Source organism: Phyllostomus discolor, chromosome 6, assembly GCF_004126475.2.
Source record: "Phyllostomus discolor isolate MPI-MPIP mPhyDis1 chromosome 6, mPhyDis1.pri.v3, whole genome shotgun sequence".
NCBI classification, from domain to species: domain Eukaryota; kingdom Metazoa; phylum Chordata; class Mammalia; order Chiroptera; family Phyllostomidae; genus Phyllostomus; species Phyllostomus discolor.
The window spans coordinates 35385487-35402037 of record NC_040908.2 but is presented as its reverse complement, the minus strand read 5'-3'; the positions used below and the strand labels follow the sequence as shown (position 1 = coordinate 35402037).

The window sequence follows — 16551 nt, the reverse complement described above, 5'->3', positions numbered from 1 at the left end:
CAATGTCCAACTCCCTCTACATCCGGTCTCGGTCTGTCTCTCCACATTCGCCTCCCGTCCTGCCCTCAGCCACTCAGCATTACCTGTTATGTCTTGATCACCCTTGTTTTTCCCACCCCCATGTCTTGGGACACCATGTTCCTTCTGAGCCTGGAAAGCTTGTCCTACACTTTGCCTTCTGGGTGAATTTCTGCTCATCCCTCAAGATCCATCCCAAAGGCCACTCCTTCTATGGAGACTCCATGGATTCTCCTGGGAGCTCTTCCTCACAGCACACCACTGGGCTTGGTGCTATTCCACCGCAGTGGACTCAACCTCTCTGAAAGGTGGGACCCTGCCCTTTCCACCAGCCACCTTTTCCCAGGAGAGGATTCAAAGGTGCCCTAGCCTGCAGCACAGATGCTTCCCCTTCGCTGCTTGCTGCTCACCTGCCCGTTCCCAGCCCAGCTCACCACTTCCTCTGTGACTCACCATGTCTTACTCCCATGCCTTAGTCAGTTTGTGCTCTTGTATTATTCAGGCACTAGTGTGTCTCCCTCCTCACTAAATTATAAACTCTGAGGAGAGGAGGAACCATGTATCACACTTCTGGATCCTCCACATTTTCTGGCTTAAGCCTTTGCATATGGTAGAAGCTAGACTTGTTAAATAAATAAACAGACATATTCCCATGGTGTCTGTGGGCATGACTTAGAGGAGGCAGGGAGTAGGCCAGGAGTTTTGGAGAGCAGAGAAACCTGAAGTAAGCTGGATATAACTTCCCACCTCTGCTGGAGGATGAAAATTGCATGAGACTTTTGGGGCAGTTCTCCCAGGGATGGAGCATCAGTGGGAAAAGGGAACAGGGAAAGGGAGGAGGCCAAGGCAAGGACACAGCATGGGGAACTCAGAGGGGCGGTGGTGGCTTGCTAGGGCAACAGAAAGCATCGTATGTCTTCGACTGTCTTAAAACTCAATGGCTTGAATTAATAATACTCATAATAATGAAAAATACTCAAAATGTTAATAGCAGCTACTTCTGGGTTATAAAATTAGCCTTTTATATTGTGGGTTGCCCCCCTCTGCTTTTCTCTAAAACTCATTTGCCATCCTCTCTAGAAACAATATATGGATGAACATCGACTTTTAAGAACAAGAATCATATTTTAAAAGCCACAACATACTTTACCTCGAGAGTCCCAGTCGATATGTGTAATGTAACTGGACGCACCTTTACAGATGCCAACCCTTTTGCTTGTAAGTACATTATAAATATCCACAAAGTTATCGTGGGATGCCACAGCAAGGTATTTCCCAGTATCTGTACAGAAAAAGGTGCAGTTAATATCAAAGCATTTCATAGAAGATTTGACTTCCAGGAACTCAGCATGTTAAAGTGGGGAAAAGGTCAAGGAAATAATGAAAACAGTCCACTATTGTAACTTTTTGTCCCAATACATTTTTTAAAGTTTTTGCTGTTATCTTTACCTTTGGAAAATTTAATATCAGAGATCATTTCTTTTCTGTGATGGAAGGAAACCATGTCTTCAACAGTGTCAGCATTTACAACCAGGAAACTCCCATCATTCAAGCCGACTGCTAAGGCTTTCCCGTCAGGGGAGAAGGCACAGCATCTTCCACCTGCAAGAGAATCCACAGAAGGCACTCCTTACCCATGGCTTTCCTGTCAAGCAAACCGGCGAAGAGCTGGAGACATCTGTGTCTGCGCTTGCGCATGCACACGTGACTACTTTTAACACTACCCGTGAGAAGGACTAAAATGCCATGACTTAAGAAATCTCTTCCCTCCAAACTCAAAGACAATGAGCATAATGTTAAAAACACATTTTCAATTTCTTCAAGAGTATCCATTAATTTCTTGGTATCTGCATGCCTGGGGTTTTCAAAGGATTACTATAACCTGTATATTTGCTCCCAAGAAAAGAGGTGATACTTAAAAACAGAGGTTCTATAGCAGAATTTTTAGAACCTATTTTTTACATCATGCCTTACATGGGAAAGTTGCTTTAGAGAACCTTATTGTTCCATTCTCTGATCCATGGGTCACAATGCATAATTCTAGAGGTGAAGGATTTTGTTCCTGCCTCTTCTATCGTGAGAAAGATAGGATATGGATAGCATTCTTTCACGAGATGTCTGTAAAACTAATCATGGGCTGATGCTGCTATGTGAGCAATATTTTCCACTGCTTTGTAGGCTCACAGGGAGACACTTCTAATGAGGAGTGTGGGCTCTGTGGGGGCAGTTTCAATAGGAATCCTAAGAGCATGCCCCCCACTTATTTCAGAGACTTTGTAAGCACAGTGTTGGGGATGGGACAGCCATGCCGCCCGGCACTAAGGGCTCTCTGCTGAGCTTCCACACACACTCTTCAGTCACCATTCACCGTGTGCTGAAAACCATGCTCACACCAATAGCTTCACACTGGCTCCCCTAATTATATCTTCTTCCTTCACTTAAACAGCTATGTAGCTAGTGCTGAAAGAGCAGAAAGTGAGCCTGCCCTTGAGATCATCTAAATTAGCTTAACCACATAACATATTGTACAAACCAGATCACTTCTGGGAGTGAAAGAGGGAGCTATTAATAATTACACCAGGAGAACGGCTGTAAACTGGGGTGAAGGGTCATCTTATCTAGACTGTATTAGACAATATGGTCTAATCTATCATGTCCGTACTATCAGTTAGTGGCCAAATGATTTGATCTGTGGCAGTTAAGAACATGGGCTTTGGACTTGGACCTGGGCTTGAGTTCCCACTTACAAAGGCCCAGAAGTCCAGTGTAAAGAGAGGCAATATGGTAGAAGGTGATGGCGTCACGCAGTGGCCACAGGTGTGCTCTTTTTGAATTCAGTACCATTGCTTACAAGCTGTGAGACTTTCAGCAAGTGACGTATGTTCTCCATGCCTCAGTTTCCTCATTTGTAAATGGTAACAATAATGGCCTTATTCACTGGGTTCCCATGAAGACTATATGCCAAGTGCTAGCATCACTGGCTCAGCAATGTTAGCCACTGTCATTATTGTTACTACTCTCCTGATGCCTTTATTTTATCCCAGAATGCACGCCCCATGCCTCTCGGCCTATAGAACTACCCAATACAAATACTTCAGCGCTAGACCTCAATGTCATCCTTTCCTGACTTACAAACTTTCACAAATCCCTTGGGCCTCAGCTCTTGTGGTTCTTCGATGATGAAGCCGACCCTGGCAGCAGGCCTTCCTCAGAGCCTCCGCGGTACCCTGTTTGTGCCAGATATCTTTGGTTTGTCTCTGCACGTCCACTCCGTACCCTGTTCAGTGCCTGGAGCTGGCCGGTGTGGAGGATGGCATCAATGGGCCTCCCTGCCCTCTGGCTTCTGAGTTTGGCCAAGCAGGTACATGGGCAGGAGAGAGGGAGGATTCCCCAGCTGCCTCACTGTGGGGTCACTGCATGTGGGCGAGTCTCCAGGCTGATGGTCACAGCTGCTGTCAGGCGGCCATCTCACACCGCTCTCATTTTAAGCGCCCTGCAGTCACTCCCTCCTCTTGCCCCTCCAGGCCCAGGGCTGGTACTGGTACCCAGGTGCAAACAGCTAATGGTGCTGCACTATCCCTGGTCATTTCTCAACTCTCCCCCACCCCTTTATGAACAGTCTTGTTTTTAGATGCTCCTCAAATTACCTAGTTTGAATGGACCATCTGTTGCTGGGACTCTGTTCAAATCTTGTCTATCTCCGACACCCATTCATCTTGGGATCCCCAGCACCTGACATGTAGAAGCTACTCAGTAAGTGTTTGCCGAATGTGTACTTGGTATACCTCTTAGTTCCAGTCCATATGTGTGTTCAATGCACATTTACTCATTTCTTGATATAAAGGATTATTTTTTGCATAACTGATTTTTGTTTTTCAGTAATAAAATGAGCCCTGGAGACTATGAGACATATAGTTAAATAGCATTCTTTACAGCAAGCTCATGTATTTCAACTGATGCACACAGCCCTTGATGAGAAGAGGAAGGACATATTGCCCCCAGGTGGCAAATGTCTGTGAAGTGCAAGGAAAAGCAAGTGAGTAACAGAGCTGGCACCCACAGATCAGGCCAGCCTCCTGGACTAATTCTGCCTGTGCTGCGGTGTGACTGCAGAGAACCCCACTGCCTGACACATGTGGGGGCATGCAAGTGGTGCTGTCAGTAACTATCAGTTGAACGAACGAATGAATCCAACCCATTCTGCTGTTTGGAAGTACTTTTACAGATGTATAAGGTGATGTCATGTACCTTTTTTGAGTTTCCGTACTGCCAGCATACGGTGCTGGGAAGATAATTCCCAGATGCGAAGGGTTTTATCATCGCTCACTGTTGCACAGATGGGCAGGAGAGGGTGAGCTGCCAGCCCCCACACTTCTCCCTCCATGTGTCCCTGTGGGGCAGAAACGGGACACCATCAACTCGGTCCATGCTTCCTGGCTCGCTCTTTGACAGCCTTGTATTGCTTATTCAGCCTGAGAGTATCCCAAACAGGTTCAAATATGAAAGAGCACAGTTACAGCTTCATTGGGCCAAAATGATTGCCGTGAAAAAGTTTTTCATTTGAACTTGAATCTAAAGCTGGGCTGTGATGTGATGCTAAAGCAATCACTTGGGAAGCAAAATATGGACTCACCGCTTATAATTTTTGTTTTATAGGATGTCAAACATGTTCTCATTTAGAAACATCCGGGTGAATAACAAAGTGCCTTCATTTTATCTGTCGTTTGACATCATATAAACACAGCACACGTGGACCTCCTTGTAAAACAGACTGATACAAAGACACAAACCACTTCCTTCAATAAAACCATATTCTAAAAGTGACCTGGGTGCAGCATTTGTTTGCGAATTGGTCTATCCAATGAACACTGGGAAACTGAAAGGTGCTCTAAGGTCAGTGGACCAATTCCACACACCTATCTGTATCTTAATTGCAAACACATTTAACTGCCTTAGAATAATAACTGAGATAAAACAGTATTTGAGAATGAACAACTACAGAGAAAACAAATCCGATCCCTATAATTTATCACTCAATAAAGCTATGGAAAGAGCAGATCAGTGTACAGAGCAATAAAAAGGACCAGATTGTTTGCCGAGTTTCTACTTTTAGTGGCTAATTATAAGAAGGCTTTGCTCAGTCAAGTGAAAAGGAAGACCGCGCACCGGCATTTGAACGGTGTCTGTAGTTGGAATGCTTCGGGGAACAGGTGGCTTTCCGAAGAGAAATTGGATGATTGCGGTTTAACTGGGAAGCTGTTTGAGCAAAACAGTAATTTGGCAGAAGACACAAAGTTCCAAGTACAGGTGACATTCGAATATCTGAGAAGGGCTGCAGGCCTTCAATGCTGCTTTTGAATTAATTGGATTTGGAGCACCGGTATCCCTAGTTCTCTTCCCTTCAGAAGCCTCCCACCCCCAACCCTCAGACCACAGTCAGAGGGTGGGTCAGGCATCAGCCCCCACTGCCCCCGAGATCCAGGCTGCTCAGAGCTCTTCTACCAACCAAGCCCCTCTGCTCATTTTGCTGCAGGACAGGGTTGTGGGGCTCTGAGGCCCTTTCAAACCACTGCCTAGTTTATTGATTTAAAAATTGTATTTCCTTAATCTGATTGTAGCAGTTCCACTATAACACAGGATGAGACAGTGTGTGAGGCAGGCTGGGAGTATCTTGAGAGGCACAAGGAAATGAATTTGGGATCTTGCTTTCCTACTCTAACCCCCATAAAGCTGATGATAATAGACAGCCACACAACTGAGCTGATTGTATTCAAAGCACACATGATGGAAACAATCAGAAATCACTTCCTGTCCCTTCCCTTTCCCCACCCTAGCTTTCTTCTCTTAAAAAATAAGCAATGTATTCCAGGTTATATTGGAGGGCCATGCTGCTGAGCCTGGAAAAGTCATCCTGGTATCTTCCCACAGCAGGACAGCTGATGGTCTTAATCACATGCCTCTGCTGCCCCAGTTTCCCTCAGGGCCCATTTTCTCTCCAAACAGGGCGGCGAGCCCATGAACAGGAGGCCCTGTCCACGGTGCACAGCAGGAGCCCAACACACACTGACTGCCTCCAACTACTGAGTTTTACCTAGGAGGGAACGGCAAGTGCGCCACAGACCAGAAGAGGGAAGGGATGCTGAAGAAAAGGAAAATGGTGCGCATATAAGGAGAGAAGATGGTCCACCAGCCATGCAGCTCAGGAGGCCACGCCTTCTGCTCTGTGCTCCTGCATCTGTCTCCATGCTGAGGCATTTAGAGAATAGGCAGGTGTGAGGAAAGAGAAAGGGCTCTGGTGTCTGACAAACCTTGGTTTGAATTCCAGCTCTACGGTTCTTAGCATGAGGCGGAGGCCAATTTACTGGGCTTTGGGACCCTCATCAAAAACAAAACAAACAAACAAAAAAACAATTTCAACAGAGCATGTTCGCTATGGAGATGAGAGAGATTCTTTACAACAGTACTGCTTGACACATAGTAGGTGCTCAGTAAATGGTACCTGTGGTTATTTGTACTGTTAGAAAGGAATAAAGAAAGAACAGAACTATACTGTTTGTATAGAGAACAAGAGTAAAAAGATTTTATTGTCAAGTTTAACACATATTTAAACAACTATAACATAATACTTAGAGTTTAAAGTTAGAAATCTTAGAGTTTAAATCTTACAGTACTGTTTAAGTCACATTATGGTATAAATCTTACAAAATATTTACCAATATAGCATGTATGAAAACAATTTAGAGTCTCAAATAGGTGGACATTAAAAAATCAATTATGAATTAAAAAGACTTTAAGTTGTTTAAGTTGAAACAAACATTTGCTTTTCAATAAAATTAAATAAGGTGTCATGGCCAGAAAAAAAGGGAAATCAGTCTGGCAGGAAATAACGCAAGCACAAGCAGCTGGAGAAGAGAAAAGTGCCGCCTCGGGGACACCTCTCAGCACAGTCCTCGGGCCTGGCTGCCTGGTGCCATGAGCGGCACAGCTTCTGAGGTTTGTTTTTACCACAGAATTTTTTTTTAACTAAGATTCTCCAGGATATCCAGAGCGGGACTTGGGCACAGGCACTTCTGAACCCTACTGAGTTTAGACTGTTCCCAGGGTGCAGTCAGTCAGAGGACCCCTCCCACTGGGATTTGGGGAGGCGTCCCTAGTAAAGCGGGCCCACAGGCGCAAGCCAAGTCGGGGAAGGAGAAGTCCTTTTATTGGACCCACGGAAGTCCTGAAGCTCATGTAATCAGTGCTCATTCTTTCACTGCACCCTCTGAATACACACCCTCACTGTCCTGTGCCTCGTCCATGTATAAATAAGGTCTGTTCCTCACCAAATTGGACGGGCCTACTTACCCACTCACCTCCACAAACCACCACCCCCTCGGGTGAGGCTGTATCACTTCTTTGATCTTTGAGGATTTACTGATATTTATTTTAATCTTATTTGTAACTGAACGTTATTCTTGAGGGCAGAGGGAGGGTCAGGAGAATATAATGTGTTTCTGTGAATCAAGGCTGAGGCTAAAGTGAGGCACAAAATCTAAAGAGGTGCTTATATGTTTGGGGTGTGCAGAGCAGAGAACTCGTTAGTTTTACAGATGGACAGACTGAGAGAAAATACACCTAAGGGGCCTTAGGCACACCTGGACTTGACTTTAATGATCAGATTATGGATTTCGAGCAGATATAGTCATGGGATAAGGCCCTTGGAGCCCTTGGGAAGAGGGAATGAATTTTGAACATGAATAGGCAGCAACATGAATAATGGGTGGCCTGTGATGGGAAGACTCTTGAGGAGACCCTTGTGATGTCCCTGATTTTCACACTCTGGTGTGCTCACCTCCCTTTGAGTGCAGCATGACTTGTGGCTTGTTTTCAATCAAAGAAATAAGGTAAAGGTGATGGATGTTCACGATTCATGATTACATGCATGTGATGATATGATTATGTTACATACGACTCCAGTGCCTATTTTCTCTCCCTTGCTGGCTTTGAGGAAGTGAGGGGCTGTGGTGGGGAACCCCATGGTGCAAGGACCTATCTGCAGCACCTGAAAGCTGAAGGTGGCCTCTGGCCAACGGCTAACAGTCCTACAGCCACAGGAGCTGAATACTGCCAACAACCTGAGTGACCCTGCAGAAAGATGCTTCCTCAGCTGAGCCTCAGCAGAGACTGCAGCCCTGACTCTGACTGCAGCCTTGCGGAACCTTAAGTAGAGACCCAGTTTAAGCCATGCTCAAACTCCTGACCCACGGAAATTATAATAAACGTGTGATGTTTTAAAAGCTACTGTTTGTGGCAATTTGCTACATAGCAAGAGGTAATTAGTACTTGTATAAGCAGAGAATGAACTCTTCCTTAGACCAGGCCTGGCCCTGCAGTGAGCGGTGGTTTAGGACATACACAAGCACAGTACCTGAACGAGCAGTGTCATTGGGCCGCTTTTGTCAATTTCCAGGATCTCTCCATTTTTGGTGCCCACCAGGATATGGCCATGCCCCAGAGTGATGGCACGAATCGAAGGGTTATCCTCCAAAAGCAAGCCTGAGGGGGGAAAATGTATTTAATAAACACTAAATAAAAAGACTGACTATTATATAAACTGTTTTTATAGTTCCAAAACACTAGGTATTAGTCCTCCTTGACATTTCTACCAGGGACCTAGAGCTCCGAATGTGAACGAAAGAGAATTGGTTTGATCATGTTTTCCCCAGTACATTAGTACTGTTGTCTCCATCCCTGTAAACAGAAACATCTCTACTGCATATTTGGGAGTGGTAGGTACCTTTAGAGCTGGTGGACAATGCTGCTCTTTTAATGGCATAAGTCTTCAGGCATCTTTCAAACATATCATCCCAGAGCTCCACGATTCCGTCCTTTCCCCCAGTCACAAAGCCCTGCAAAGACACACACGGCAACGATGATACACACGCTAAAGTGACCAGCCACCCACCCTGCCCCAACCGGAGTTCCGCATGGGTAAAGCAGCTTTCTTTGTGTGTGTGTTCTTCCTAAGTACAGGAGACTGAAAAATCTGACAACACATAATAATAATATGGTATTTTTTGGAAGCTTCTCTCCCCTACTTCTCAAGTGGGATCAAGTACGTTCTCATTATGTGCACTGCACTTTCTCCAGACAACCAGCTCTCGGTGCTCGGGGTCACGGCTGTTTCTGTGTCCGGTGCCCTGACTAGAGAGTGGCTTCCTGCAGAACAGGACCAGCCTCAAGGTCTGGCCATTTTTGGGATCTCATATTCTCCTCCAGAATGAATCAGTATTAACATCAAAATGAAAATGACTATTAAATGTTTTTAAATTAAATAATTACTTCTCAAAGAAAACATCATTATTTTAATAGAGTAAATTAGGCACTTCATATAGCAAAACCATCCTGCCAAATTGTTCAACAGACATCAACTTCTACAATAATTAAAAGCCAGATTAATGTTCACAAAACCTGGAAAGTAAGAAGCTTAACATATTGCATATATTTTCCTGAATAGTGATATTTATTCTTGTTCTAAGTTTATGATTTCTTGGCCTTACTAGTTTTCCTTTCTGGCAACTTCTCATATATACCAACTGTTCTTAGAAAAGTCTTTTTTTTTTTTTAAGAAAAATATTGAGTAATTCCTTCTGTTTTCTCAGAAACTTTTAATTTACTGCATTTGAATGATGTGTACAAGGAAATAATATTTTGAAGTTTATTACATTAAGCATTCTTATTCTTACTATAGATGTTGCACCCAGGAAAATTCAATCCCCAAATTAAATTTAAATGCAATGTATTATACTGTGATATCCTCATCTTTTCCCATAATTTCTTAAGTTACCAAGCAATAAAAAAAGTTTATACACATTATATCACATCAACTTCTGAGCCTACAAAAATTTTGCATTCTGTTTTAATCTTTTCTAACATTTTCAGTTTCACTAAAAGCAAGTTTGCTAGTTAAAGAAAAGAACAACAGAGCTTAACAACTAAAACGGCCATACAGTTGCACATATAACAAGGAGCTACTGCTGTAGTTGGATTAGCATATTTACCTAGGAACAGGTAAATGCAAAATGAGCCTTGCCTTACGTATATTAAGTGACTTTAACTATCTGGAGGTCAAAGAGCACAGGTGAATCAGTACCCCCAGCAGGTGAGCAGAAAATGAAAAATTGATATTTTCTGACAAATTCACCAAAGAAAGTATTTTAAAAGCCCTGAAGGTAGGTGTGACCTTTATAAAGAAAGACTGTAAGGCAGATGGGTAGCTGGACAGATGAGGACAAAGATGAGCTTGAGTGGAAGTATGGGCAGTGTGAAGGCTAATTTTGTGTCAGCCTGACTGGCCACAGGTGCTCAGATGAAATATTACTGCTGTGTGTGTCTGTAAGGGTGTTTCTGGAGATCAGTATCTGAATTGGTAGATGCAGTAAAGGAGATCGTCCTCCGCAGTCAGGAAGCCGGACTAGAACATACATCAGAAAAAGGAGGAATTCATCCCTTTCTTCCCCATCTCCCTGAGCTGGGACACCTCATCACTTTTCCCGCACTCGGATAGGCATTTACACCACCAGCTCCCCTGGATCTCGGGCCATTGGACTGGGACTGAATATACCACCGGCTTCCTTGGCTCTCCAGCTTGCAGATGGCACAGTGGGCCTTCTCAGCCTCCATAATGGCATGAGCCAATTCCTCATAATAAATCTCTGTTTTATACGGTCATGTGCTGTCTAATGACATTTCGTTCAATGACAGTCCGCATATACAACAGTGGTTCTATAAGATTATAACAGAGCTGAAAAACTCCTATCGCCTAGTTAACGTCGTGATGTAGAAGCACAATGTGTGGCTCACGTGTTTGTGGTGATGCTGGTATAAATGAACTTACTGTGCTGCCCATTGTATAAAAGTGCAGCAGACAGAACCACAGCGGTCTCTGAACCCTCTGGGTTTGAGTAAGTGCACTCGATGTTAGCACAACTCTGAACAGTGACAAAACCACCTCGTGACTCGTTTCTCAGGATGAATGCCCCTCATTAAATGGTACATGACTGTATGATATATGTGTATGTACATGTGCATGTGTGAGTATATTCTGCTGGTTCTGTTTCTGTGGAGAATCCAAACACAGCCAGCAAAAAGACCTCACTTGAACACTCTTGTTAAAGTCAAAACTGTCTACATGGGAACAAACTGGTTATCAACATGATTTTTGGTCACTTTTATGGAAGGAACAATTCGTACTTCCAGGTCTCTGCTTATTGTGCTGTGAAGGAAGGAGATGATGCTAAGATAGTTCTCAGGTCTCTTCTGCTACTGTGTGTTTACACTTATCCCAAAGCTAATCTTTCAGGAGTTCTTAGGAGTGAAAGTCAGGAAGAACTAGTGTGGAAAGAAGTAGAGAGAAATTGCATATAAAGAAATAATTACATGTGAAAGGGAAAATTTAAAATATTGATTATCCCTCTCTTCTCTTGACTGGAGTTCCTTCCAACTCCTCCCCAATTCAGAGGGCACTGTGTTTAGACAGAGGATTCTCTTGGTGTGGCCCTCCCTACGACTAACATACAACTTTAGAGAATTAATGAGGAAAATGAATTCTGGAAAGTGGACCTTACCTTATCCAGGGCATACATAGCAAACACGGGCCCGTCGTGAGCCTTCACCGTCTTCAGCAGTAGAGTATCTTTCCAAATAAAAATATCTCCAGTGGCTGCCCCTGAGAATACTAGGTCTTCCATTCGCCCATAAGAAACACACATCATTGTTTCCAATTTTCCAACACTGCCAAAAGTCCCTCTTTTGGAGGTGAAGCCCCCACCTGGAGTGGACCAAGCATATTTATTACTTTTTTTTTTAACAAGTGACACTCTTCTATGAACATGTAGAATGACTACCTTCTTCAAGGAAAAACTCAGCATGTCAGCATTATGTGTATAACCAGAGATGTATAAAAACAGTAGAAAATGTCATAGACAAAAACATAAGGGGTTTTCTCATTCGCTCCTGCATTAACTCAGTGTTGACTGAGTCCCTGCTTTGCGGAAGGCATGGTGGTCAACAGTAGTGTGTAAAGATGAAGAGAGTCCCTGCCTTCAAGGAGCGTAGGGTCTGCTTGGAGGGGGGACTCAACATGCATCTCCTACGCATCTCAGTCCAACAGGTCGTGCATCTAACCGAGGTGCAGTGCAAGTTCTGAGACAGCCAGGGGAGGGCGTGACTAAGTGCCTGGGGGAGCTAGGACCATCTTCATGAATTCTGAGCAAAAAGAACAGAAACAGTGCCGGCTGTGAATGTAAAATGTAAACATGTTATATATGTTTTGCCTCAACTTTTGTCACAGCAACTCCGAGGTGAGAAAAATGAATCACTGTGTAGGAGAAGGTGCATCAGATGTGTGCCTTAGATGTTCTCATTTCCCCACACTTCCTGACTAGCACCGAGAAACCAGACTTGCTCCAGACAGCTCCACGCCGGCTGGCTCCCCAAGCGCACTGGGCACTGTTATCCTTTCTTGAAAAGCAGGAAGCACCAAACAGTAGCTTACTTGTGTTTTGACCAGTATAAAATTGGGCTTGGTGTTACAGCTGCCACTAGGAGTCCGGAAATAATTTTAATAATAGGGATGGCTTATTAGTGAGAAGAGTAAGATATCAGCCCATGTTTTGTCATGCTTATTTACTCATCGTTATTACCAATGTCGTAATCCGCAAATGTTTAACTGACCACCTACTGTTTGTAGTGTCAGGGTTTAATTCATTTCCTAAAGTCAATGATAAAGAAACCCTCACTGAAAACAGTATTTGCCCAGCCAGCATGATTACTTTACTTCCTGCTCAGTAGCCCCACATCATTCCTGCTTTCAGAACAGAGGACTAAAGATATTTTCACAGGAGAACATTGTCCACAACTTTGTAGACATCGACGAATACTCATAGCATCATACAGAGTGGTCTAAGATTCACAGCTTAGACATTAAGCAGTCCGAAGTGAATTTGGGAGAGAATATCTTTCAGGAGCATTTTAATTCTAGATTGCAGAGACAGGACAGGGGGCAGTCACGGTTTTCCTAGGCTCTCAACCACATAAATGATAAAGCCAAACAACAGTACCTGCTTGTTGCCAGAATTTGATGTGCTTTATCCCAACCGTAACCAGTTTGTCAACGTGGTGTGGGTTACACTTTACCACAAATATCTTATCTTTATGTCCTCTGTAAAAGACAAGTAAGAAAAAATTTCTAGTTTTGATGGAAGCAAGGATGGAGAGCTTTAAAAAAGCATGCATTTGGTCTAATTTTCATTAAGCACATGTGAAAGGACAATGAAATTAGATCATTTAAAATACACATGGGGTTTATATTAAAATAATAAGCATTGGCTTTTCTCTGCATGTCTGAGCCCTTTTTTCTGATCCTGATATTGCCAGCAAAGTCTACTTACTTATGCTTTCAACAAATTAATGAAGTATCTGAAATGCATCAGAATGTCTCTGCAAGACAAAATTAATATCACCACCATAGGATTGTAAATAATTCTTGGGATATAGAGATCTGATACAGGAGGGGGGAGAAGACACTGTGATCGCATTAATGAGAAGCTTTAAGTGTAATATTTCTACTGTGGAAGTCATAACTTTGGGCTAAACAGAATTTCAGCTAGAAATGTAGTCACCAGAAACCGGAGGCCCTGGCTCACGTCCATGGAGAGAGAAAGGATATTGTCTATTGATTCAAGGAACTTTCAGACGCTGTGCATTCAGAAATGTGGGTTCATGACCCAAGAGGCGGATGCAACAGTGAGGACCGATTCTAGGCCTGGAGCTATCGGCCTGGCTTCCCACGGGGCCGGGAATGCCTGCGGGAGCCCAGAGCCCCCTCCTGAGAGTCCCAGCCAGTCCCACCGTCAGCGGGGCAGTGCTTCTCCTCTGTCACTTCTGTCATGCCTCTGGTGTTTAACTTTTTACCTGTTTAAGCACCCTCACTTAAAGCCAGAAATAGAATTTTTATTTTTTCTGGTTATTTTCTCTATATAATTTATTATTGTTAATAATATATAAATATGTAAATATTTGTTATTTATTTAGTATTTTAAAACCTAATATTCTTCCAAAGAACATTAGCAATCCTGGAAAGTCCTTCTTGGAAAGAGCACGGGTTAATACTACAAATGCAAAAATGTTCTCTGACGGCAATTCTGTGGGTGTCCTGTTTGGGAGTGCGACGTAAGGCTTGGGAGCAATTCCAGAAATAAATTATGTTATTTGCATAATGGTGCTAAGTCTCTTTGTGTTAATTAAATTAATAGAGGCAACATGATCTACCATGGATACCAAGTACATACTTCTTTATATTACTATCACTTTCTTCCATTCCTGTTAATGCTTCTGGCACACAGGTGGCGAGCCCCTTCAGTGGCTCAGGGCATTCTAGCAGGAAAACTGCATTTCTGTTGCTTCTGAAATGCAGGTATGTGCTTTGCCTGCAATTACCTGCTAATATAGGTGGTATGTTATCAGAAATATTAGCCTAAAATTCAGTTTATTCATCTAGGAGGAAAGCAGAGTCCTGACTGGGACCCGAATCTGATATGAGAGGGGAGTGATACACCAGTGAGGAGGGCTGGAAGGAGAGACTGAAAGAAAAGCCACTTGGACAGGCGGATTTATGAGCTGCCATTCACCGCCAAGAATTCCATCTCAACAGCAGCAATCAGGGAAGTTTCTCTTCTCCCTAGACGGTCAGCTGGAGTCTTCAAGGCCCCATCTGCTCCTCCTCTGAATCTCCACCAATTGAGAGATCTTCATTCACTAAGTCAAAATGCCAAAAAACCTTTTCCCCCACTTACTATGGTGCAGGGGAATATTAATTTAAAAAGTGAGTACAATACTGGGGTTCAAAGCTCTTCACTTAAAAATGACTTTATATTCTGAAATCAAAAGTTGGTTACTGCGGGGAAGAGCTAGTGGAGAGGTAAACTGATGACTGTCTAGGGCAACGTACTGCACTGTGGGCCGGGCTGCCAGCTCGTCTGACCTGTGACCACGGCTGGCAAAGTGCTACCCCCGGCGTCAGGACCAATGGAAAGTACTGTTCAGACACTGAGCTGACTCAGCAGGGAGGGAGGCTGGGGTGAGGACAGGTGGTCTATAAACAGCAGTCCAGAAAAGTCTATTTATAAGGTGGGGAGATTAGGGAGACCATTTGCCTGCTCTGAGAGCGGGTGGCAGATGCACACGTCGGGGGCCTCCTTCCTAGCAGGCCGCGGCCTCGTGACAAATGGCACTCCCGACTCCAGTGACATTGACAATCCTTCACTGGATGCAAAGACGGAGGGAAACAAGGGGTGAGGCACAAGCCTGAGCACAGCTGCTTTTCTGCTGCTCGTAAAAAGCTCTGATGGAGATAATGCATACATTTCTAAAAGCGGAGTGATGAATAACTCTCTGGAAAGGATTTCAGAATGTTCCAATTCCCCGAAACAAACATTAGCTGCTCCAGGTCAGGTCTGGCACCGTGAAATATTGCAACGTGTTTTCACTTGGATGTTAAGCTTTCTGAGCAAATTTCATCTGAGCTTGAAAACGAAATCTTACCAGATAATGAAAACGATGACCTATACTGAGGCGTGATAATCAGCAGGATGCCGACAGACCTCGGCAGCTCCTTACCTTGTGGTGGCGATCTTTTCTCCCTTTTTCCAGTCCCAAAACACAATACTGTGAAAATCGTCTAAACCAACCGACACCAGACATTTTCCATCGGCTGCATGAAAACAACACAAACACCATGTGACTCATTTCTTAAATGAAAATCCAAAACATTTTATATACTGTAAAGAGGAACAAGAAATTGACCTTAGGAATATGATACTGGAAGTGTCATATATTAAAGGGACCTCACTCAAATTAAATGCATAACTAGTAACAGCTGACCTTCTTAAAGCATGATAATGGGTTGCTGACTGAAATCACGGACCCCACATTTTCATCTCAGACACAGGTGGAGGGGGAGCCTCTCAGGTAAGTCACCACCCCTCCCCTGTTTTGTGACAGACAAGTCTTACGACAGTTACTGGAAGAGCCATTTGGCTCTGTGACTTGGTCTATTTTCAGCTCTAAAGAACTGGGTTCTGTTTAACCCTCCAAGAGCATTTAGAAACTAAACATAACTTCAAAAATTCTTTCAAAAGGTGATTATAATTTTTAAAAAATCTTAATTTGTTAGTTTTCCTATTTCAAATGTTGTGTGATTGCTACAGGACATTTAGAAAATATGAAGAGAGGAAATGTTAAAATCATCCAAATTTCTGGGCATACATTTGGTGTATAGCCTGTCGGTGTTTTTCTCTACATAAACATGCCTTAAAATAAACAAAAACAAGATTATACTGAACATACTATTAATCTTTTTTAATTTGTTTTATGATGAGCATTTTCCTTTAGTATTAAATATTATTTATAATATCAATGGTTACTATAATCTGATGAGGTTGTTTTTTTAAAATTAAAAAAATATGTAAAATTAAATTGGAAATCGAAACA

The 16551-nt window shown here is 43.3% G+C and overlaps 1 protein-coding gene across 7 annotated transcripts in view; it reads right to left on the bottom strand.

Annotated features, from left to right (window-relative positions):
- EML6 (EMAP like 6) overlaps window positions 1-16551 on the bottom strand; it is a 226943-nt gene that overhangs the window by 58801 nt on the left and 151591 nt on the right. For all 7 annotated transcript variants that reach the window (XR_004903668.1, XM_036027959.1, XM_036027961.1 and 4 more), the window contains 8 exons: window positions 15679-15772; window positions 13122-13222; window positions 11628-11830; window positions 8798-8909; window positions 8429-8556; window positions 4267-4408; window positions 1468-1620; window positions 1169-1300 (listed from right to left, as the gene is read on the bottom strand). Coding sequence is in view for 6 of the 7 variants with exons in the window: in XM_036027959.1 (XP_035883852.1) it covers window positions 1169-1300; window positions 1468-1620; window positions 4267-4408; window positions 8429-8556; window positions 8798-8909; window positions 11628-11830; window positions 13122-13222; window positions 15679-15772 (1065 nt within the window). In the remaining variant the exon portion in view is untranslated. The remainder of the gene's footprint in view (window positions 1-1168; window positions 1301-1467; window positions 1621-4266; window positions 4409-8428; window positions 8557-8797; window positions 8910-11627; window positions 11831-13121; window positions 13223-15678; window positions 15773-16551) is intronic.